This window comes from Coturnix japonica, chromosome 3, assembly GCF_001577835.2.
Source record: "Coturnix japonica isolate 7356 chromosome 3, Coturnix japonica 2.1, whole genome shotgun sequence".
In the NCBI taxonomy this organism is placed as follows: domain Eukaryota; kingdom Metazoa; phylum Chordata; class Aves; order Galliformes; family Phasianidae; genus Coturnix; species Coturnix japonica.
Window position 1 is genome coordinate 40,811,616 of NC_029518.1, and position 23,709 is coordinate 40,835,324.

The 23,709-nt window shown below is 38.2% G+C and overlaps 1 protein-coding gene and 1 long non-coding RNA gene across 2 annotated transcripts; one reads left to right on the forward strand and one right to left on the reverse strand.

The window, feature by feature from the left end:
* The first annotated feature begins 1,465 nt into the window (after window positions 1-1,465).
* LOC107311523 (plasminogen-like) lies at window positions 1,466-21,047 on the forward strand. Its single transcript, XM_015858061.2, has 19 exons — window positions 1,466-1,752; window positions 3,170-3,305; window positions 4,101-4,207; window positions 5,539-5,653; window positions 6,085-6,248; window positions 6,822-6,951; window positions 7,083-7,201; window positions 7,922-8,084; window positions 8,957-9,084; window positions 9,892-10,051; window positions 11,199-11,392; window positions 12,355-12,503; window positions 13,045-13,138; window positions 14,720-14,837; window positions 15,296-15,370; window positions 15,824-15,964; window positions 18,066-18,172; window positions 19,248-19,393; window positions 20,400-21,047. Exons 1-19 carry the CDS (start codon window positions 1,704-1,706, stop codon window positions 20,559-20,561), a joined length of 2,457 nt encoding a protein of 818 aa, XP_015713547.1. The 5' UTR covers window positions 1,466-1,703; the 3' UTR covers window positions 20,562-21,047.
* LOC116653130 lies at window positions 4,743-5,089 on the reverse strand. Its single transcript, XR_004306507.1, has 2 exons — window positions 5,040-5,089; window positions 4,743-4,953 (listed from the first exon to the last, which is right to left on the reverse strand). It is a non-coding gene; the product is annotated as an uncharacterized LOC116653130 (long non-coding RNA).
* Window positions 21,048-23,709: the final 2,662 nt, after the last annotated feature.

The following is a 23,709-nucleotide window of genomic DNA, read 5'->3' on the forward strand; positions in this document are numbered from 1 at the left end:
TCTCTTATAGGCAGAATGCAACTTTGTGAAAATGAGTCTTTCTTAACCTATTACTAGGTTAGTAACTTCAAACCAATCAACTTTAAGCCTCTTTTATTTCAACAATATACACCTGAAATACAGGAAGTGCAATAATTAAAATTACCATAGCATTTTGGAGGCTGTTTTGGATCATTTTATCAATGCCCTGTTATCCATAATTCAGTTGGCTGCCAGGCTAGTGCTGAAGGCTTTTAGAAGTCTCGGTCTCCTCAGAGGGACACAGATGTGTAGGTAATGGCGGTGTGTGTGAAATAAATACATAAATAAAAGTAAAATCCACACACAGTTTGTGATACAGTGGTGCTGGAAGCAATCATATTTGCAAGTAATTCCCTAAGCTACACTGTTAAATCTTATGATGCATTTTCATACTCTTCTTCCATCAACAACTGAAATTGCCTTGAATCTCCTTCACTTCCTTCTGTTTTCATTGTCTCAGTATTTTAATGATATATTGCGGTGGGAGGAGTAAAGGAAAGAATTGAGAAAGCAAAATAGAACTTATTTGCATAAGACAAATTTCCTTAAGAGTGCTGTGAGACAAGAAAGGAAATAATAAATCCCTTGGGAATTTGTTCCTCAGATAATTATCTGACACCCTTTCCTTTATGGGTTTAGACTCGCCTACCATGTTAAAAAAGGTGTCATCTGCTGCACCCTTCTGGGCACTACCAGAACAGCACATTCTACAGAAAATCCCTTACAAAACCAAGTAGGACTGGAGCACAGCTTTCATGAGCAACGTGGCGGCTTTTCTTATTATGAACAGAAAATAGGCACAACGTTTCTCTAGCTTCCGATTAGCCTAAGGTTAAAACGAGATCTAAGAGAGAAGACTCTTCCACTATACCTGCTTACATATCTAGAGCAACTTCAGAACCTTGCACTTGCATTTTGTAGCAATTACTGTTTGGTCAAAGAGCAAGCAGTGCTGTTGGTAGCAAAACAAGCAAGGTTTGGCTCTGTATGGTTTGTATCCCTGTTCATCACGTCCTCATGCATCTCTTGAGAAACTCACATCTCGCATATATCAAACTTGTAAATCTTTAGGTGACTTCTTCACTGACAAATGATTCCCTAATCCTGCTTCTTCCATTCCCATATGACTGTTGCATATACCATTTCCAAAAGCATCAGCCTTCCAGCACTGCTTTCAAATAATAATAATAAATTCCTAACTTCAACTAACCCTGCCTTGCTAGCCTCAGCTAAAGGCTTTATTGACTTGGCAGGTAAACCAGCTGAAAGTCATGGGGCACTGATTTCCTGATTTGCCTCAGCTGAGCCCCATAGCAGTGGACATGTTGCTGAAGTTTGTGGGACATCTTGTGAATCTTTAGAGGTCTAGGCAGTCCTGAGCTTTCTTGAGTTTTCAGGAGCTTTACTTGGTTATAATACTGAGAACAAAAACATGCCTCACAAAACACAAGAGTGCCTTCACATTTCCCAGCATCCAATACAAATGACTGAATCTGATTTGTTAATATCTAATTCAAGGTTGTTTAAACGTCAACTGTATGGCAAAGAGGAATCACAGTATGGGAGAATCATTAACTTAATCTGCCGGCCCTGTTTGTTTGATGCCTCCTCAATCCAGTACAAGTCAATAAAACTTTGTGCACTGACAGACACAACTTCCAGCACCCACCAGCTGGGCCAAAATGGGAATTAGCAAAGCCACTTTGCTCCTTCTTTTCTTGTTCAGCACAGGTAAGAGCCTTTTTCCTTCTGCTTATGTGGGAGAGATGGGGGCCAAACACTTGAAAATTCCATGTTGTGCAAGTGGCTCACCAATCTGTGTGTCTCCACTTACACGGACAATGGTCGATTTGGGGCTTTCTCCTCAGCAAGAGCTGCTTGTGAACAAATTTAGAGCTGTGGTCTATCTGGAGCTCACTGAAGGTACCAGAAGAGCAAAAGCTTTGGTTTCTGCACAGGAACCAAATGGGGACACTTTCAGCAAGTAATCCAAAAGCCTCTGAGAAAATCCACAGCAGTCAGTGGGGCTGTATCTCTAATTCAGCAGGCTCTGGATCACATTCTGGAGCTGTTTCGACTGCTGAGCATTGCCAAGCATGGTGATCCTGATTCCCATCTATTATGGCAGGAGTTTTCCAGTTTTTAAAAGCAATCTTTAAAACAAAGATAAAACAGAATGAAGAAAATCTCCGTGATATTCCATGGACATCACATTTTTCTCTTGTCAAACTCTTACTGTAAACGTTTTCTATTTTCTTGGGGGCAGTAGGTAGAAATCTAATCTTCAAAAAACTAGATTATTTTTTCCAGAAGTAAACCTATAATTCTTTTTTTAAACAACTCTTAAAGAAGCTAGGAGTTCCACTAAAGACAACATAAGAATTTCAAGAGCATCTACAAGTTGTGCAGACTATTCAAGTATAAACAATGCTGGGCCTAAGGTAACCCAGAGAAAGCAACTTTGACTTTCCCATGCCTGTCAACAATAACCTACCTTAAAATAATAAGCCACATCACTTCTGTAAATCCGTAACCTAATACTGGGTATGGAAATCTAAGAACAGAAGGTGGAGTCTTTGTGGGCTCGAAAAAAAAAATAATTAGGTGGCAAATTCCTTTATGAGTAAAAATATTTGAGAGATAATTGTTAAATATGAGCAAATACATCATTTACATCTGATGCACATGCAACTTTCAGATATAATCACACTAATTGATTCACAAATTTACAATGGAATATTCTGTTGCACCAGAGATGCAGCCTGACAAATTCATTATGAAGCCTGCATAAGCCATTGTGACAGAGTGGTGGTCATTGTGAAGGACTACACTGTCATTTTATTGATTGAGATTTCTTACTTCAGGGCAAGATATATGTGGATAAACAACTGTTCAGTGACCAATGAAACTGTGGTGATTATGAACCTATGTGGAAACCACAATCTCACAGTATCCCAGTCTGCAGTTCTCCAAAACCTCAGTATTGACACCACTTCCCATCTTTCTCTGACTGGTGTTTGTTTGACAGCTTTATCTAAATGGTGACTTTAACTACCCATGCCGTATGAAAACTGGGATGCAAAGTCACAGATCTCCTTAGCTGCAGTATTCTAATGTTTAATGCCTGATTCCTTTTCTTCTCTTGTAGTGAAAGGAGACATACTGGATGACTATTTAAGAACAGATGGTGTTTGGATACTTACTAGAAATAAAGAGTTCTACAGTACAAATAATGAAAAAGAGTGTGCAGAGAAATGTGATGCTGAAAGAAATTTTAATTGCAGGTAATTTCCGTTGAATCTTAAAACACTTTCTGCTGTTGCTTAGAAGTCAGTCCACATCCCCAAAATTGAACAGAAAGCAAATAAATAAATAAACCTCTGGACTACGTAGCTAGAAAAAGAAAGTATGGAAAAGGCAAACAAGTAATGCTTGTTTTTTGTCATTTTAACACATGTAGTGAAGTGGTATGCATATTCCACAAGAAACATACAATAATACATGATTTTTCTTCAACTTCTTTGCTCTATACATTCTCTTCAGAATTGTGCTACTCAGAAACCAGGATGGGGACTTCAGCATGGGATGTACATTTGTGCAAAACAAGTCCAGAGCCCTTGGGGAACCTATAAATTAGCAAAAGGTCAAAAGGTCAAGTAAAAGGTGAATCTGCATTGCCTCTCTCTTTCTCTACAGAAGTCCAAGGTCCTACTCCTATCCAGTGCTACCTGCAGGGTTGTTTACAATTATTTTGCTTGATGCTGCCTTGTTTCACAAAATAAGAGATGCTTTTATGCATTGTAGGGAAAGGCACTAACTTAAGCAGCTATAATGCCATTGGCAGTGTTTTCCCAATGCTGTAGCTAGCTTCTGAGACAGTAACTTATTCATATACTCTCACATCTTGAAAATGCCAACCACTTCAGAGCAATAGAAAATGTCAGTGCCTCAAATATTGAGAGCAGCCTCTGAAAAAGCCAGATGGATATAGGAAAGTACTAGTAAAATAATAATCTATAGGAAATTACTTAAAATTTGAACTGAATAAAAGATATTGTTTCCTATGTTCTTCTCAACAGAGCTTTCCTATTCACCAAGAAAAAGCTACAGTGTTTGACACTGGCTGAAAATCGCAAAACAACAGTCGCGTTCCACAGTGAAGATGCAGTTCTCTATGAAAAGAAAAGTATGTATGTAGTATGACACTACACACTTATACATGAATCCTATTTTTACTGCATCCTTGCAACCCCTACTGTGGTTCTGGAGTAAATAAATGCAGGTGGTGACAGTTTCAGTGAGGCGAGTTGACCTGTTATCTTTTGAGTTAGAAATGGATAAAAGAGGAGTTTCTGCTGTAGGTGGTTTTTTTTTTTTCATATATTGAAACAAAAAAGACATATGAATAAGTAATTGGATTTTAAATTGAAATTAACTTTTCTAAATTAATAAAAAAGTATCTTTGACCCAAATTATATTCTGTAACAGAGGCCAGAAAGTAACACTGGTGTAAATTGGCACAAATCAATACACATCCCTAACTTCAACTGATCTTCTATACACTGACTGCCATCATCCAAGCTCTTCCAAATTTCTGAAACATCTGAAGAGATACATTTGATCCTCATGTTATTATCAGAGGATGTGATTTTTATATCCAGGAGCCTTCACCTCTCAGGAAGGGAGGAAACACTAATAGTTTCTTTTTTTCCCCCACCCCCTTTTTTTTTTTTTTTGATGCCTCCAAACCAAATTTCATCCCACTGACCTTCCTGAACTCAGATATTCTATGATTCCACAACTCCATAATTTGTATAAATTGTAATCCCTTGAAGGGATAACTGCATGATGCCTATGATGTGAATGTGCTTATGACAAACACATTTCAAAGAATCAATCTCCAGAGGTCAGTGAAATACCTTGTTTTACATCCTGTAAGGAAAAATAATACAAAGATAGTAATAATACAAGAAAGATGGTGATAAATGTCTAAAAGGTTATCTATAGGAAAAACTCACCAATATAGAAGCCTTCAATCTGGCTAGAAAACACTGAGACAATCTCCACAGAGAAGCAATCTCCAAGAGATGCTGTGTTAGTGGTGGTCAGTCTTTAAATGAAGTCTAGAAGAGGTGGAGTCAAGTTCCACCCCTTCTGGGAGCACAGCTGAATTACCCTCACCTGTGCTCCCATGACTGACCCAACACTTGCCTCAGCTGATTAATCAGAGGTTCAGGCTGTGATTACCAGTTTCCTATACATATCCCGATATTATGATAATATAAATATGCAACTCGTATTTGTAACTTGTATCTCCTTTTCTGATTTGATTTTATTAGCTTCATAAAATGCTTCAAGAATTTTCTTTTCTAGTTACTCATTCATTTCTAATTAATGCATTTTAAATGCCTTACAGAATCACATCTCTGTGTTCATGTGTGAGAGGTTCAAAACACTTAAATCTGAGTTTTAAGAGATGTAACCACTGAATTAAAAAAGAAAAAAATTCAATTTCAGTGTATCTCCTACAATGTAAAAGAGGAATTGGGGAGGACTACAGAGGAACAGAAGCCAAAACTTGGAGAGGCATTCCATGCCAGAAATGGGCAGAAAAATCACCCCACAATCCAAAGTAAGGCCTTATTTATATTTGTGTTTATGTTGTTCTGAATCATTTCCAAGCTTCCCCAACTTTATGTGTATAAACAACTTCATATTGCAAGCTATTAAAGTGACATTTTAAGACAATTTTCAGCTCTCATATTAGTTTTGATTCTATTGGCAGAGAACTGCAATGATCTAGATAAGAAAAGGCTGCATTGTCAGCTAGAGAAGTTTTGTCTACTCACTGTACATCTTAAGAAGGTGAAATGCTGCTTCCGCCAACACTGAATGAAAGTTTTACTACTGGTGACACAGTATTTCATGGATTAGATCTTCAAATCTGTTTTTCTCATTTCTACTATGAATGAGTAGAGAGCAAAAGGAGCTCAGTATGTTTGACATATCCCTCCTGCTCTACTGAATGAATTGTATTAAAATATAGTTTTAATACTATTACAGCTTTACGCCTGAGAAACACCCAAGAGCAGAGTTGGAGGAAAACTACTGTAGAAATCCTGATGGGGATGTAAGAGGACCCTGGTGTTATACAACAGATCCTGCTACCAGATTTGATTACTGTAATATCCCAGAGTGTGAGGGGCAGATCATGCAGACTGGAGAAGGTACATTTATTTTTCTGGGACAAGGTTTTCAGCAAGAACATAATATTATTCCTGCTATTTGTTCTTACATTATTATTACAGATTGGTTTCAAATGTGAATTTAGGTCAAGCTGAAACTTAAGAAGATCTCAGCACAAGGATTGTTCTCCTATCTGGTTCCAGTTTGAAAATAATGTTGTAAATACAGAGCATTTTTATTTTTATTTATATGTTATTTATTTATTGTAGTGATTTGCTGGTATTGTTCTGCTCTTACCCTTACTGATTTATTTAATTTTAACAAGAGTAAATACTAACCCAATTTCTGCGTTACATATAAAGACTCCAGAACAACCATTACATGCAAACATGTGACAAAGGCCTCTCTGCAAATGATATATATCTCTGAAGCTTGATTTGTCTGACTGGGCTATCATTCTGTGTCTTCTGGATTCCTTTAATCATTGTTTAGGGCAAAACCTTCTAGAAGAACAAGAAATTTCTATTATTTCTGTTTTCCTGTCAATGTAGTCTTTCATGAGGATCAGAGTTCAAGGGCTGGTGTGAACCTTGCTTTGTTTTCATTCTACATAGATCCTACAGTGGAGTGCATGGAGTGTAATGGTGAAGATTATCATGGAAGTGTTTCCAGAACAGAGTCTGGGCTTGAGTGTCAGCGCTGGGATGCTCAAGAACCTCATATGCATGGATATACCCTAAAACAGTGAGTCATTCTCAGTGCTGTGCTACCCCACTCATTTCTGTAGTGCCTGGGAGTCCCTGCCTGCAATCACTCTTATTGCTACAGCCACCCATAGCAAATTCATAAGCTTATCTTTCATTTTTGATGTGCAGCTTTCCAGGGAAGGACCTGAAGATGAATTATTGCCGTAATCCAGATGGAGAGCTTCGGCCCTGGTGTTTCACCATGAGCCCCACTAAACGATGGGAATATTGCAGCATTCCTCGTTGCAGTGAGTCTGACTCCTTGAGATTGCTCCATAGGGTAGCTCTTATAATTAAAATAATGTAGGGAGGAGAAAGACAAGAGATGACAGTTGTGAGTATCCTAAGGAAATCCTTGTGAATATGGGATAATGTACAATAATTAGCAGAATCACTCACTATACTACTGTTGCATAAAATCATGTAAGGTGATTGAGAGTGCAGTTGCACAATGCCAGATGTGTTATGGAAACTCCGGTCTTAAACTAAACCACCATACATTTCAATTCACCTGAAAGGCAGGGCATTCTCTCTCAATCACCTTGATTTTCCATTTACCTGAGAAGGCAGAGTCATAAGAAACACATAAGCCTCCATGGCTGTATTGTGATTTTTTTACCTGAGTTTGGCCAGCACAGCTAGAACTGCCTTTTTTTTAGTGAGGGATTAGTTCTGAGAAATAAGTTCAGGCCTCAGGAGAAAACCTATTTCAATTGTTAGCTAACTTTGACCATGAAGAACAAACTAGTTCTGGACATTTCCAAGGCACTGAATAATGACATTAGCACTGCTGTTTTTTGGATTTTCACCAACATAATCTCTGCTGAAAGAAAACTTTGCACGTTACCATTATAGAAAGCAATGATTCTTTTAATATAGTTGAAGGCATTGTCTAGTTGTAATTTTTTTACTCTTCACTATTTTTATTTTATTTTATTTATTATTATTATTTTTTAATCCTGTTACAGCTATGCATCCACCAGCCTCTGGCCTGGGCTCCCAGTGTATCTCAGGGAATGGAGATAACTACCGAGGCAGGATAGCCATCACCGAATCTGGAAACACCTGCCAGCATTGGAACATGCAGTTTCCTCACAAACATGGCTGGATTCCTGATAGATACCCCTGCAAGTATGCTGAGCCTCCTCATTTTAGCAAGAGCATGATTTTCCCCTAGTGATCCAGATACAGAGACAAAAGGAGCAGTTCTGTTGATAAGCTGTTTTCTCTCTGTCACCTCTCACTACTGCTATTCAGGCCTTGCTCTTCACTTTTTTTAATTTATTTTTTTCTGCACTCCTTTTTTTTTTTTAACCAACTTAATTCTCATGTACTCATGTCAGCTATACTTGCATTCCTCTTCATCCCACTGCAGCTGTAAGTATTTATTGCTTTTACATCAACAAAACCCCTGGTTGTGTTCTCTGACACACTTTTGATGTGCTCCTCTTCTGAAGAGCAATGCTCCAGGGCTCAAGATGTTCCAATACTTCCCTGTGCTCAGAGGTCAGAGGAGCTGGGTCTGTAGAGCATTATCAGTGGGCACAGGCTTTTAGCTCCGTTCCTCTCTGGGACCTGTGGGTTGTGAAATAGATTCTGTAAGATTTCCTGAGCATGCAAAACCCTGTCTATCATCACTGCAGAAGGTGGTTGAGGAAAGAGAGCAGCTTGCACAATGTGACATCCAGCCTTGCCTTGATCTTGCAGTACGGGGTCTGGTGCACTAATGCCTTGTGTTTCAAAGTCAGTTGTTACCACCCTTTCCTGGTCTCAAAAAAAGAGCAGAAAGTGTAAGCACTGTAGAAACCCTTCATATGACATCATCATTTAGACTATAAATTCAATTGCTGCTGACTAGCTCCAGAATAGCGGTGAATGAGGTAATATATCTATAAAAACAATGAATATAATTGCTGAATGGAGTTCTACATGCAGCAATTGTGAATAGTCTTGTACTGTTTTTTACTCCAGTGAGTCATTTAAAACAAGTGCTTCTGTTTCAGGGGTTTAGAGGAAAACTACTGCAGAAACCCTAATGGAGAGAAGAGGCCTTGGTGCTACACCATCAACAGCAGTGTCCGGTGGGAATACTGTGCAATTCCTCAATGTGATGGGACAGAACAGAGTGCTGGTATGAGTAGTGGAGTGCACTTAAGGACACCAAAGCAGAGACAAACTTCTTGCTTCTCATCGTGAACATCAATTTTTTTGTTCAGTCACTTTGTCACTGTTGTTAATGCAGTTGTTCTGCTAGGTATGTTAGAAAATCTGCCAAATGGTGGACTTCCAATGGAAGTGGAGGGGAGACTGTAAGTCACCAGCTGACCCAACAGAAGAATAATAGATCAAAAAGGGGTTTTGTTAGGTTTTGTTTTCCAAATTCTGGTCATTATTAGCAAGTTAACTGGAAAAAAAAAAAAAAAAAAAAAGTGCTAAATAAAAGGAAGTCCTGTTTTTGGAGGAAAAAACAAAATAGCAAAAGATGGGACAGTAGCTTCCAAAGTAGCAAAATCTCCTGTGAAGTACCCCTTGACTCAAGCAGACAAAAGAAGGAAGTGTTAGTTCAATTAAAAGGATAAGAAGAGGTCAGAAATTTAACATAATCTGTATTCTAGAAATAGAAACAAAATCACTAAGATCTCTCACCTCTGAGGAGTTTCATTTTCAACTCAAACATTTCCCCAAATGCCAAAATGAAACAGAGGAATGCACACTCCAATGGCCAGCATCTGATGCATGAGGATAATCTGTGAAAGTTCTAAATAACTTTGGAAAAGCCTTTCTGTTTTTCACACTGGCTAATATGCTCTCATAAGAATTTCACTGCATAAATCAGTAAATCCCTTTTGTCCTCTTAAGAATTCAATGTTTTCTTGTGCCTACTTAATACAATCATAAAATCATGATACAAGAGACCCGTTTCTGCTTCTTGCTGCAGATGTGGCTACACAGGTACTCTTGCCAGAGGAGTGCTATGAAGGCCAAGGCCTGAATTATCGTGGCACAACTTCCACCACTGTATCAGGACGGAAATGCCAAGCCTGGAACTCCAAGTCACCACATGACCATGGAAAGACCCCAGAAAAATTCCCAAATGCGTATGTTTATCTTCCGGTTTTTTTTTTTGGTTTTTTTTTTTCCTCTATCTGACAATGACCAGCGCTGAAAATGAGACAGATCTTCTTATTTCAGCACATCCATGTTTTAAAACACGGATAGGGAATGTATCCGTAAAAGACAATTTCTTTCACTATAGTTTTAGCAGGATTCAGAAAATATCTTCTATTAGCCTCATATTTCTAATCTGTGTTTTTCTGGCATCTGCTGAAATATGCATTTTATATAAGAACTTGAGACCTTTGCAATATTTTTTCTACTTGTTTTACCTGGGGAGAACACAGCATGTATGTTGCAAAACACACAGACAAGTACATCATAGTTAGAGATACCATTTTAAACATCTTTTGTGGCTGGAACTGGACATCCAGAACTGAATTCACTGAATTTTCTCACTTGATTTGTTTACTTTTTTCTCTGGAATAAAAATACTGGATTAGAAACAGCTTGGAGGACTAACCATAATTACTGATTTTTTTCAGTCATATTTTTGTCATTGAAAGTACTTACATACTGAAACTGAAAAGTATTTCATTTCTGGGGGGATCAGAAAATACTGCAACTCTGCAAATCATTGGAGAGAGAAATTCCAGTTTCATTCACCCCAGCAAATACAGTGCACTCCCTGAATTACCATGTGTTTGTTCATTTGTTTTTAAATTAAATTAATAATAATAGTAATAATTCTCATGAGTATTCAATTTCCATTCTTCTTCATATAAGGAAAAACCTTTGACAATAAAAAAATTAAAATATTCCAGCATATTCATAGCTAATTTGCACATTTACATGATTATGTATGCTTACCTATATATGTACTCTGAAATAATTTCATTGTCAGCATTTATTTAGCTACTCAGTACATCTACATATTGCAGCCAGAATTAAGTCAGAGGTAGAGATACATCTCCTTAGAGATAAATATATTAATGTCTCTGATGTACATGGGAAATAAAACTCCAATTTTATCTCAGCCAAAGATGTTTTTGCTGGTAATAATATATCTGGCAATAATTAAAAGAATTTTAAAATGTATTTATCTCTGTATAGTAGATACCTTTTTGGTAAGGCATTCCTGGCATTACTTTCAGTCTTACACAGCACGAATATTTGTACTTATTTTTGCAGAGATCTGAGAGAGAACTATTGTAGAAATCCAGATGGTGATAGCCGCCCATGGTGTTTCACCACAGACCCCAGTGTTCCATGGGAGTACTGCAGTCTCAAGAGATGTGATGATCATACCGTGGAAGCCACACCAAACGACCCCCCTGCAGCAGTGGCACAAAATGTTGACCTTCCTATCCCTCCCACAACATCTGGTAACAGCTGGCATTAGCTGTCACCTTCTCTACAGTCTATGGATCAAACAAATGGCAACCCAACACAATTATTCTTGAGTAGTGCTACAACAAAACAGGCACACCTCTCCTCTGGCAGTCACAACTGTGTTGTTGAATTTTGCAGCTAATTCTCCTTAACCAGAGTTTATCCAGCAGCCTGTATCATTTTACAGTGCATTCTATGAGATATCATCTTCACTTAGGAGGATGAATTAAAATAGACAACACTTCTAGCGTTTCTGTAGCTGTGTGCAATTGAAATACAACAATAATAAATTTTGTTTGTGCCTTGCTTTATTGTTTTTAGGAGGTTGTCTTTATCTTCTTGTATTGTTCATAGGCAACTGTGTTTTTCAAAAGCTGTACACCAAGATAAGTTGGCTTTTGCTCTATCCTCCTTTACTGCTTCCTTATTTAATAGCCTATGTTGGTCAAAGCAGTGTGACTTTTCTGAATGCTCCATAGAGTGTCCACTGAATATTTGTGTTGCAAAGCAGGGTGGCTGGGCTGGATAAAAGATTTGTTTATAAAAGACACTGTACTCTTCCGCACGGAAGGAGGAAGCATCTGAAGCAACGTTCTAGGAGACAACAATTGCTTTCTCAGTGTAATGGGCTGCTAACTCTTAAACATGATTTTCTCATCAAAGGTGCTTCCTGATTTTAGTTTAGCCAGGATCTTAGAGTCTTCAGGTATCAGAAAAGCATCAGCCTGAAGTTCCTTGTATATATTGCTTTGCGGTTCAATTACTCTTTATGTCCAGGAGAACATCTTGACAGGCAAGAGATCACAACCCATGGTACATCTTTGCCTTTCTGCTAATGACAGTAGAGAAGAAGGAAGCCCTAAAAGTACTTAATCTGGGTTAGTTCTGCATTCTGCAATACCAGCACACATAGATTCAGTAGATAACAATCATTTCCTTTTCCTTTTTTTCGCAGACTGCATTAATGGTAACGGTAAAGACTATCGCGGCACAGCAGCAAAAACTGGAAATGGCAGAACTTGTCAAGAGTGGAGTTCTCAGAGCCCTCATAGCCACAGATACTTCACTCCTCTGACTCATCCAAGAGCAGGCCTGGATAAAAACGTAAACATCTTGTACTGCCACTGGTGTCACTGACCTAAGATGTTGGTATTTCAAGCATAGATGTACAACATCGAGCTGATAAAGGCTTCCCTTATTTTTGCAAGTACCAGAGCAATGCCTTTTGTTGTATGCCACCAGCTGAGCAGGCTCCTGGGAAACTCTCAGGACTAACCTAATTTGCTCTCGCTAATTTCAGAGGAAGAAGTATTAGGCCAACAGTAAATGCCATACTGCAAAAGAGTTAGTCATCCTACGTCAAGCTTTATTTAAAAAGCACTAGAGCTAGGCTGACTCTTGATGGATTCAGAAAAGTATAGCTGCTTTATCATACTTGTATACTTTTACAGTTGATTTTGAGATACAGAAAATAATGAATTTTGTTTAGAGGGAATAGAAAATTTTAAACATGCAGTGAGGAAGTGGCTGGGGAACATAGTTCAAAGTTTTAGGTTAACAACTTTAGAAAACATGTGTTTGTAGACTTCTTCATAATGTTGCTAACATTTGGAGTCTTCATTCTTTGTTTTTGTAATTATTACAGTATTGCAGGAATCCTGATGGAGATATAAATGGTCTTTGGTGCTTCACAACAGATCCAGAAAAAATATGGGAGTACTGTGAAATCCCACGCTGCTGTAATTATCCTTAAAGACTTCTCTGTTTTCCCTTTCTGCAACACATTGTGGCAATAACAGAAAGTTTTAAACTCAGCTACAAGCAGATGGAGTAGGTAGTAACTTTAGTTTTCAATGTAGATCTGTACAGCAGTTAGACAAAATCAGACACCTCTAATATTCAGCCAAAGTTTAGATAATTTGGTGTTGAGAATCCTCAATAAGATTTCATAGATAATCATTGATGCGTTCTTTATTATCAGAGAAGCTGAGCACTTGGAGTTGCTGCATGAATTTGAAATACCAAATGAAGCTGTGAAAAAGATGCATTCTTTCCCCGGAGTCCTCAAACAAAGGAGAGGATTTCCGTGATGTGCATGCTAGTCTTTCCATGCACTTTGTGGCAGGACTAATGCCTTGAGAAATGTCTAATACAATTTTCTGTTACTTGGGAGAACCAGAGATTAAACAAAAATTGTTTTCATAATCTGCTGACATAACTTTTCTTCTGATCTGGATGTAAAAATAATTTTTCCCTTGACATTTTGCTTTTCTTTTGGGGTAGGCAGTGAATTTGGTCCTGGGTATTTTATGTATTATTTATTTATTCATTCATCCTATTTATTATACTGAGCAGCTGTAGCATCTGCAGAAAATTCAGCAGCAAAAGATGTCTTACCTTCTGTGATGCCCTGGGAATTGATGCGTATAATAGCTCTGGTGTATTGACAGTGTTACTTAGCTCACAGAGGCAACACACTTGCTTTGCTCTTCCCTTCTTTGCCTGAATTTTGGCAGATGTTTGTGTATTTATATACATGTATACATATATATATATATATGTACACACCCATACATGTAGATATATAATATATGAAGACATGCATAAATATGTGTGCATGTATGTTTGCATATATATATATGCAAATATATATATATATATATACATATTATATATATATATATAGTATATATATATAACGTTGGGGATATGGAAATTCTATCTCTTCTTCATCTTATGTATCATTTGTAACATCTAGCAGCCAGGACAGTGTAATAATGCAAAATAGTGAAGAATGATCACTCTTTTACAAGTATGTGATATTTGTCATGATGGCCATCTACTGTGTTCATCTAAGCAGTAATATGTTACAACTGTGCACATCAATTTTTCCAACCAGACCTAAGAGCTGCACAGGCCAAAAGAATACAGAAAGTTACACAAACAGGTGGCAGAGCTTGTAAACAAACCTGCTCCCTGGGATTTCTGTGATGGAACTTCACTTCTAAAGATCTGATTTCTTCTTGAAAGAACCTTGGAATACTAGATTTTCAAATTGCCAGTCTTACAATCAGTTGCCTTTGGTTACTTTACTAATTGTCTCATAGTAAAACTATGTATGTCATGTATTAGTGTCACATTGAAATGCTCTAGATAATGATAACATAATGCAATCCAAACCAACTTCAACAGTGAAAATCTAAAGAAAATACAAAAGAGCCTCACCTCTTTCTCTTTTCATCAGATTACACAGTGAGTGGCATTACAGAAGTGAACCAAAATTCATTGTAGCTTTTTTTAAAATTTGTTTTATGTTGTAGCTTCTTCTGAGCATGACTGTGGAAAATTCTCAATGAGAAGTGAGCGGACCTGTGAGCAATACAGCATGTGTGATGCATCTCCAGGGTCTTGGCCTTGGCATATCAGTCTCAGGACAAGGTATTAATATTTCATACTATGAAATATATACCATCCCTGACTACAAGGGTTTCACAAGGAACAGGCATCAGAAAGGGATTGGTACAAAACAATGTATACGCTTCTGGAAACTAAGTTTCATTTCTATTTAAAATACCTTAACATATAAATTATTCCCACTTTCTTCTGAATATCCAAAGCAAACTTGAACTACAGATACTCTTAGATTTACTGATGTAGAGAAGGAATAAGTCTCACTGGGGATAATGACAGTTAATTGCATTCTGCACTGGGGGATTTATGCCCAAAAATGCTCAAATCTATATTTCTGTTGTGTTAGAAGTTATGTGAAGACTACCACCTTTCTGAACAAAAATAAATTGCTTGTTTGCTAGTTTTTCCCACTGCACGTAGCACAAGTGGTAGGAAGTTAACTGTACAGTCTGAGAATAATATGGTTATTTTATTCTCTGTTCTAGTACCAACATGCATCATTGTGCTGGCACCCTGGTACATCCACAGTGGGTCCTTACTGCAGCTCAATGCTTGCAAGAGTGAGTATCAACTGGGATGAGGGACAGGTATTTCTTACAGCTTGATGAAAAAAATCAACAGAGGCACAAAATGTACCTGATCGGGCACTTCACTTATTGATCTTGATTGATGGTTTAATCAGCCTGTGCTATATCTGCACCATCTCTTCAAGTTAAAGCAAGCAAGCAGCATCTCTTACATCTGAAGGAGGCAACTGTGTGTCTTGGAAAACACCTGTGATGGTGTCATCCGGAGAGAACTACACAAGTTAAATCAGCATGCTTTAATGTACCTCATGAGGTTCAACAAATCCAAGTGCAAGTTCTTGCACCTGGGCCACAGCAACCCCCACTACTAATACAAACCCAGCCATCTTGTAAATTGCCACTCTCTGAAGAAATCAGGAAATTTTATGAATGATGTTCCTGAATATGTGTATGGATGCATAACCTTGCCACTGTCATTCCTTCCAGGTCAGCAGAGCCCTCTTCCTATAGGGTCTTTCTTGGGATACAGAACCTAAATGCAGAAGAGCCATCCCTGCAGATCCGAAGCGTTCACAAATTACTGAAGGAACCCAGTGGAGCAGACATTGCTCTGCTAAAACTGAACAGGTACTGTTTCAATCAAAGTTTTCCATTCTCTGCACCTTTATCCTGAAGTCATGAGTTACCTTAGCCTGGATTCGTGTGAGAGCATATTAGCTTAGGGATCTGCTCAATGGCAAATGCTGAGCATTGCTCCTGCTGAAAGACCTCACTGGAAGAACTTGTGTAAGGTACTTAAACTGCTTAGGAAAGACAATCTCATCTAACTGAGATGGGAGAGATTGCCATGGGGAATTCCACTTGGCACCTGCTGACTAGAGCTCCACTGAAACAGGGAGTATAGAAAGAAATCCAAGTAGAATTCTGTTTGGAGGATCTTCTGCTTGGAGGATTTTCCTGCTGGACAACCTGAGCTGTGATCATCAGCTGAAGTTCTGGCTAAGAGGCACCAGAACTTCTTCAGGTTTCCCTGCCAGTGCTGTTGGCCAGGCCACATACATGTCTCATGAGTATCAGAATTGGCCAAAAACTCAGTAAAATCAGACTCAGTTTGTGCCATAGGAAAAATTCACATGCATAATTGTAAATTCCTGAAGTCCTCTTTTGTGTCTTCTCAGTCATCTGAGCAGTCTGCTCTGAAATCTGTGCATTTATTTCAATTTTGTTTCCTTTTGGAATGATCCCACAGATTTTCTTCTTTCTTTATCAGTTTTCTACTTGGTCTTCTGTCTGCTCACCACACATAAGTTAAAAAGCATGAAAACTTTGTGTTTGACCTGAGAGGACTTTTCTTTTTAGAACATCCAACCTAATTTCAGTTTTAATGAACAAACAACAATTACTTTCACTTAAATTTCAACACAGGCCCTCTGTTTCTCAGTTAACAACAATCCCACTAATTTCAAGTGAACATAAGGATCTCATGCTTCATCAGTTTTGTATTTGTTATTACTTGTAACTAGCTTGTTCTTTCCTTCTTTTATTGTGTGCCCCACATACATACCATACAGCTGTAATTGTACAATTGTAAAGTTGATGGATAACCAGAGGTTATGCAGAAAAGAAGACAAACAACAAATATTCACCAATGCTGGGGTGCGTGGTAAGGATATGTGCTCACTGATACCAAGGCTCACTGCAAAACTCCACACAGGAGCAATCCTACCTTAGTGGTGGTCAGCCCTTAAATGAGGTCTAGGAGAGATGGAGCCAAGCTCCACCCCTTCTGGGAGCACAGCTGAATTACTTTCACCTGTGCTCCCACAGCTGACCAGTTGCTTGCCTCAGATGGTAATCAGAGGTTCAGGCTGTGATCAAGTTTCCCATACAGCTTATGCATGCTATAGCACTACCATCAGTTCTGCAGCAGCAGTACCACCTGAACACTTCCTGCAAATGAAATGCCATAAATAACAAGTATGGATCTGGATAGTGATCCATCACTTTCTACCTTCAGGCACCTTTGTCTGCGAGTTGCTAAGTGACTGAACAGTCTAAAGCGAAGACCTCCACATACAATATTTTCATCCCCTGAATAACTTTCCCAGGCCCCTGTCCATTCCTCGTTAAGCTTTATTCCAATGTTGAAGCTTCGAGGCATTATGCTGTGATAAGGAAGAGTTTTATTTTCATATTTATTTAGTTGAAGGAAGTATTATGCTTGACATTGTGCGAGATCCAAAGTTGCATTAGCCATGGAGCCAGAGAAAAATATTATTCTGTAACTTAAGCTGTGCCTGCTTATTTAATCACTTATCCATTCTTTCACTTCTTATTAAGTCCCTGGAAATGTTTGCAGCCTCCAAGTTAGAGAGAATCACTGCACCTGCAAAGGCTGCTAAGTTGGGCTCAAGATTGTGCATGTTCTTTTATGTCTGACGGAATAACCTGAGATCAGCTCTCTAGCACTACCTGCAAACACACTCACACTGTGACTCTGCCCACAAATGTATCTCAGAGACTTTCAGTTGCTGCTAGGTAACTTTTTTTTTTTTCCCAGGATGTGATCAGGCACCATTTTATAATCATCTGTATAGTTTCAAAGCATCATCATCTTCTCCACCTTTCCCTATCTCCCCACTTTCTTGCAGAGCCTACTGAGTATGAAGACTGAACAAGTGGATTATCATTTGTCTAAGTAACTGTTCTTTATTGGCTTGTTTTCCAGTCCTGTAACAATTACCGACCATGTAAAACCAGTTTGTTTGCCTGAAACAAGTCTGATGATTGAAAGAAACTCCGTATGTTTTCTAACTGCTTTTGGAAAAACAAAAGGTAAAGCATATTCAGTGGGACTGAAAACTAAGGGGAATTCTCAAATGTTTTCCTAAAAATACATATAATTTTAGAATCTGGAGGAAAAAAAAATGCAGATTTAACTAAGTCAGAAATCACCATGCATTATTCTATTTTTTTCCTCAACATATACGCACATTTTACCTCACTGAGCATAAGGTACATCCTTCCCACCCTATGTGCCAGACAGCACCTTAGTAGCACTCCACCTGTAAAATGAAGAAAACAGAAGTTTCTTAGTGAATGCATTCATAAAATTGAAAGAAAAAAAATAATAATCACAGAACAATTTTTTGCCTCTGTGTTTCACCGTAATAATCTTTCACATGGGTTGCAATGCTTCTTTCTCCTTCTTGTGTCATTTAGCTATACAGCTGATGCTGTGAAGATAACATTTAGGAATAATCACTACATCAGTGTTGTGGTTCATCAGCATCACCAATAACATTTTTCTTCAGCACAGACAGGGTTTTCTTGTTTACCATGCCACACGGTGGCAGCAGCTTCTTACATTCATTTCAGCGATCACCACAAGAAAAGGGTAAACTCAAGATTTCAACAGGCCATTATAGCATTTAAGCTACAGCAGAAAGATGGTCCTGCCACATCATGAAACTAATTATTGAAAAGGGGTACAGAGGCAGAGCCCCACACCTAAATACAGTGTATTCTAGGAAAATTCAACTGTTTTTACAATCTAGTAAGTGCTACATTGAGGCCTGAAAGAATTCAAATTAATTTGAAGTAAATCCAAGCTTTTTCCTTTGATGTAAGCCATAGCTACCGCACTATAGTGAAAGCCCAAAATAAACATGATTGTTCTCCATACTAAGCATCTAGCTTTATTTTGTAACACATTACAAACTGATTGTTGAGAGGAATGGTCCAATTACTAAAAATTTAAAACACTTACTAGTGAGAGTCCAGCATCCCAAGGTACCCATGTTAGAGCTGGGGTCCGATCCTAGTCCTTTCATTGCTCAGGGCTCACTGCATTGTCACAGTGCCTAGGTTACAATTTATAACTGTTCTGTTTTCTTGCTCATTCTCAAAGGTACTGATACAGGCAAGAGATTAAAAGACATTGAATTCCCCATACTTGAAAAGAGAATGTGCTATCGCCCTGGATTTTTCAATGGAAGTGTAGAGAACCATGAGTTTTGTGGTGGATTCCCTTTTGTAAGAGTACGTTACTGTGAGGTAAGAATAATATAGCTTTGAGTATGAGCAGGTCAAATGTAATTTTTTTTTTTTCCCCAAGGCTGAGAAATAGCTTCACCAGTTCAAGGTCTCCGCATGAAATGTGAAGACTAAGGCATAGGTAGCATCTTTCTTCCCTCACACTGCAATCAGAACAGCTGCAAAATTGTATCCTGACATATCATGTATGTATTAATAGCCCAGTATTGTGAATACTCCATCCCTGCATAAAGTAACTCTGGGATAAGCTATTTGGCCTTCCCTTTGCAGAGAGAAGGAAACCAGTGAATGTTTCTGGTTCCCACCTGACATTGTATCACTTCTTTATTTAATCCCCTGATTGCTAATTCTTAAAGTGTTCCCAGTTTCCAAATCTTCACAAACTTACAGTAAGACATTTAAAATGTGATTTTCTTTATTGGAGGATATCATATTGGGTACTTTTCAGTACAAAGCTGATGACTACCTGGAGGCAGTCAGAAGACAAAGTCTGTCTGAGCAAGTAGTCAGTGCCACAACAAACGCTACATACAAGAGTACGGATGGTGAATTCACTGATACATACACAAAGCACTAAGCATTTCTATTTGTATCCTGCCTTGCCTGGGTTTTAAGAAACTGCTTAATAACCATTATATTCATTTTTTCTGGAATCAAGAAGATGGAGAATGCAGAAAACTATGATACTTCCTGCTGTTGTGTAACTGCTCTCAAGCTGATATGGGGTTATTTTACACCCAGGATTGGTACTTGGATCTCTCTTCTTCAGACAAAAAGAATGACCTGAGTCCTTGGAGAACAAAAATAAACAAAAAAAAACCCCATCATTTTCCTCTCCAAATTTTTGTTAAAATAAGGAGAAGAAAATTCTATTCTACAGCTCTCTCCTCAGCTATATTCTGAGGCCTTCAGAGTTACCACAGTGATATTCCTGACAGTATTTTGTTGTTTACATGTCTAGTGTCATTACTAGAGGAGTTACCTTATTTTCTCTTCTTATCCCTAGGCTGAAGTTGGAGGACCTCTAGTCTGCCAAAATAAAGATAGATTTGTCCAATATGGAGTCACTTCTTGGGGACTGGACTGTGCCCAGCCATCAAAGCCTACTGGTTTTATCCAAATTCCTAGCTTTCTGTCTTGGATCAAGAATGTAATGGTTACCCACTGAATCTGGACAGCATTCCAAGCATAGTTTTAAAATAGAAATAATTCAGAAGAATCTTAAATAAATATCATTTCTTACTGAGAATAAGTAGTTATTACAAAGCAATAGCCATGTTGACCAATTATGACTCTTTCAGCGCTATGTGTGGATAAAAGTATAATGACATGGAAGTATAATGACAAAAGATCAACACGATGGAATAGCGAAACAAGAAGTATAATGACAAAAGGACTAGCACAATAGAAAGGTGTCACAAAAATGAAAAGTGCTCGCTCATTTCTGAAGATCTAGGCTCCCAATAAAAACCCCATGAGAGAGATCACCAACCAGAGGCCCTCCCCCAGTGGCAGCCAGCCCTTAAATGAGCTCTAAGAGAGGTGCAGACAGGCTCCACCCCTTCTGGTCACACAGAAAAAAATATATCCGTTTCTCTCTTAAACATACCTGCAGACAAACACAATTGTTCAGATAAACGCAACTGCTGCTGAACTGGGAACTATTTCGAAGTATTTTTCACTCTTCAGATGCCTGTTTTTGAGGTGGAAAAAAGGACTGTATTTTCTCTTAATCACTTAAAGTAACAGTTGTTGCCAGGTTCTCTATGCATGTAATGTTCTTCATAGTTCTTAAAAGACAATTGCGTGATCTCCATTGCTCCAAATATTTTTTCTGCAGCACAGAAAGGCCAGTAGTTCATTCTTTAGATCTTTCTTTGATAATGACGCTCTTTTTTTTTTGTCACTTTTAAATCTCTCTGCTTCTTATAGGTTTGTCTGACCTCATTCTGCTGGTTTCTGATAGTTGACAACAGCCTAAGTGTCTCAAAAAGCAAAAATTTTACTACAGAAAAAACCTCCTGTCTCCACTGTTTGCTGAGATACATTATCTTCTACAGACAGAAGTGATGGAGATGAGCTCATCCACAAGGGATTCTGCACTCTGTGTTTGTGTGTGTCTAGAGCAAGGCTGGACTTTGCTTTTAATTTGATTGCCTCCTTCTTTCCTGAACAACTTCTCTTCCTGCTCCCGACAGCTTCTGCCTTTAGAAGCCATCTACATTATCCTCTGGGTTTGACGCACAAAATGCTCTTTAGCTCAGGGCTATGTATCTCTCAATTTTGTTATTTTTTTCTGCTTGTCTTTGAAAAGGAAGTAAGAATATCTTCCACATTTCCCAGTTGGGCATAGATATATGCCATACTATTACTCTCTAGAGCTCAAATAAGAGCTTTAGCTCACACTCGCCCTAGTCTAACAAATGTGTCCTTCCTTAGAGCTGTATTTGAGAATTCTGTTCCAAACAATTGAATCTTCCCTTTGGCCCTTTCTCCTCTTTGGAAGCAATAGATATCTAAATGGCTGTTTTCTGTCTTTTTCTTATTCTGATATTTAGGAACAGTAGGACTATATGAATTTATTTAATAAGTTGTGACCCATGTTCTGACACTGTCTGCAGTTTCATTTGCAGGGGAGTTTCTGAGCTTACAGTAAACCCAATTTCAAGGGTCAACTTCTATTTAAAAAGCTTTCTACCATTGTTTATATTTTAACCACTATGCTAACGAAAGTACCCTGACTCTGAAATAATGTCTGATAAACTTCCACACAAGGCCCGCCTCTGTGGGCCTCACAGAGGTCAAACAGGTGAGAACAAACACTATAGGATCAGAACTAGGAAAAGATTTAAACAATATATGAATCTTATGAGAAAAAAAAGAGGAAAGGATGAAGACAGAAGTAGATAGATAAATCAACAGTTTACAAGAGCACAGTTTAAACACAATGCCATGAGAGGTCATATCTTTGTTACAAAACAGCAGTGAGGAGCATCATTTTGGGAGATGAAAACCTTCTCCCATTTTGGCATTTTCATGTTGAGAACTCACTCTTACGCCAGAACTGATTGCTGATAGTATCTCCATGATCAATTTTCTGTGATCAAATTCATTGAGAGAGAGAGAGAATGTTTCCACAAACATGGATTATCATATTTGAAAGGAAAGTAAATCCAAGTTTTATTTCTCTGGAGCAGCTGCAGTGAACTAGATGCATTTTAAGCAGGTTTATGACAATGAAAAAGAGAGTGAACTGTACCCAAGAAGTCTAATCTAGTGCACATAGAGTTCTTTTTTACTTCTTCACTCATAGCCTTATCCCAAGACCTCAGTACAATGCAATTTTGACTTAGAGTAGGTGAGACAAGGTCACAGACAGCCCAACTGGCTTTTAGCTGGAGCTCGTGATTCTATGAACTTTTTGCCTTCAGTTGCAGAAGTCTGAACTTCATGACCCAGGATGGTCCATTCAAGCCTGTTTTCCTCATCCAGCATTCAACTCCTTCCTGCCTCATACAAGTCACTAGCATATTTGATTCAAGTTGTTTTGAAGCTCCACCAGTGACCTTACATGCACAAGAAACTGTGCAATGGTGTTGCAGAGCAAATTTTCCAAGGCAAAGGCCACCTGGGGAACACAGAGTGTCGCTGATGTTGAAATCAGTATAATATATGGATGAACAAAGTCTGGCAACCTCACAGGATGAGTTTAAGCATACACTATGAGGTTAAACGTCTGGGAAAGAAAAATAGCTATTCATGGATCTTAAGCAAAAAGTAACAATGTATTTACCACTGTACCAAAATGAACCCTTACTCCCAAATTAACAAAGAAAATAAAGAAAAAGAAAAGAAAATCCTAAAGTAAAATTAAACTATCTTTCAGAGCTAAATGGATCTGATAAGATTATCTGGATCCGATAAGAGTGCTTTTCTTGAGGTTAAATGGGAGGTGGTCCTTATACATCAGTACAAGTGTGAATGGCTAAAATTAGCATTGTGAGCCTGGTGCTGGAAGAATGACAAATTCTGCCAGAAGAAATGATTTCCTATACTTTCCAGCAAGATCGTTCTTGCTTATTGTCTAGCATAGAGACATCTAACAATGTAAGTACAAAAACATTCCACACAGAATACAAGAGTGCCTTCACATTTCCCAGCACCCAATACAAATGACTGAATCTGATTTGGTAATATATCCAATTCAAGGTTGTTTGAACATTGTGCCACTCCGCAGCAAAAGGGGATCACAGTGTGGGAGAATCATTAACTTAATCTACCTGTCCTGTTTGTTTGATGCCTCCTCAACCCAGTAC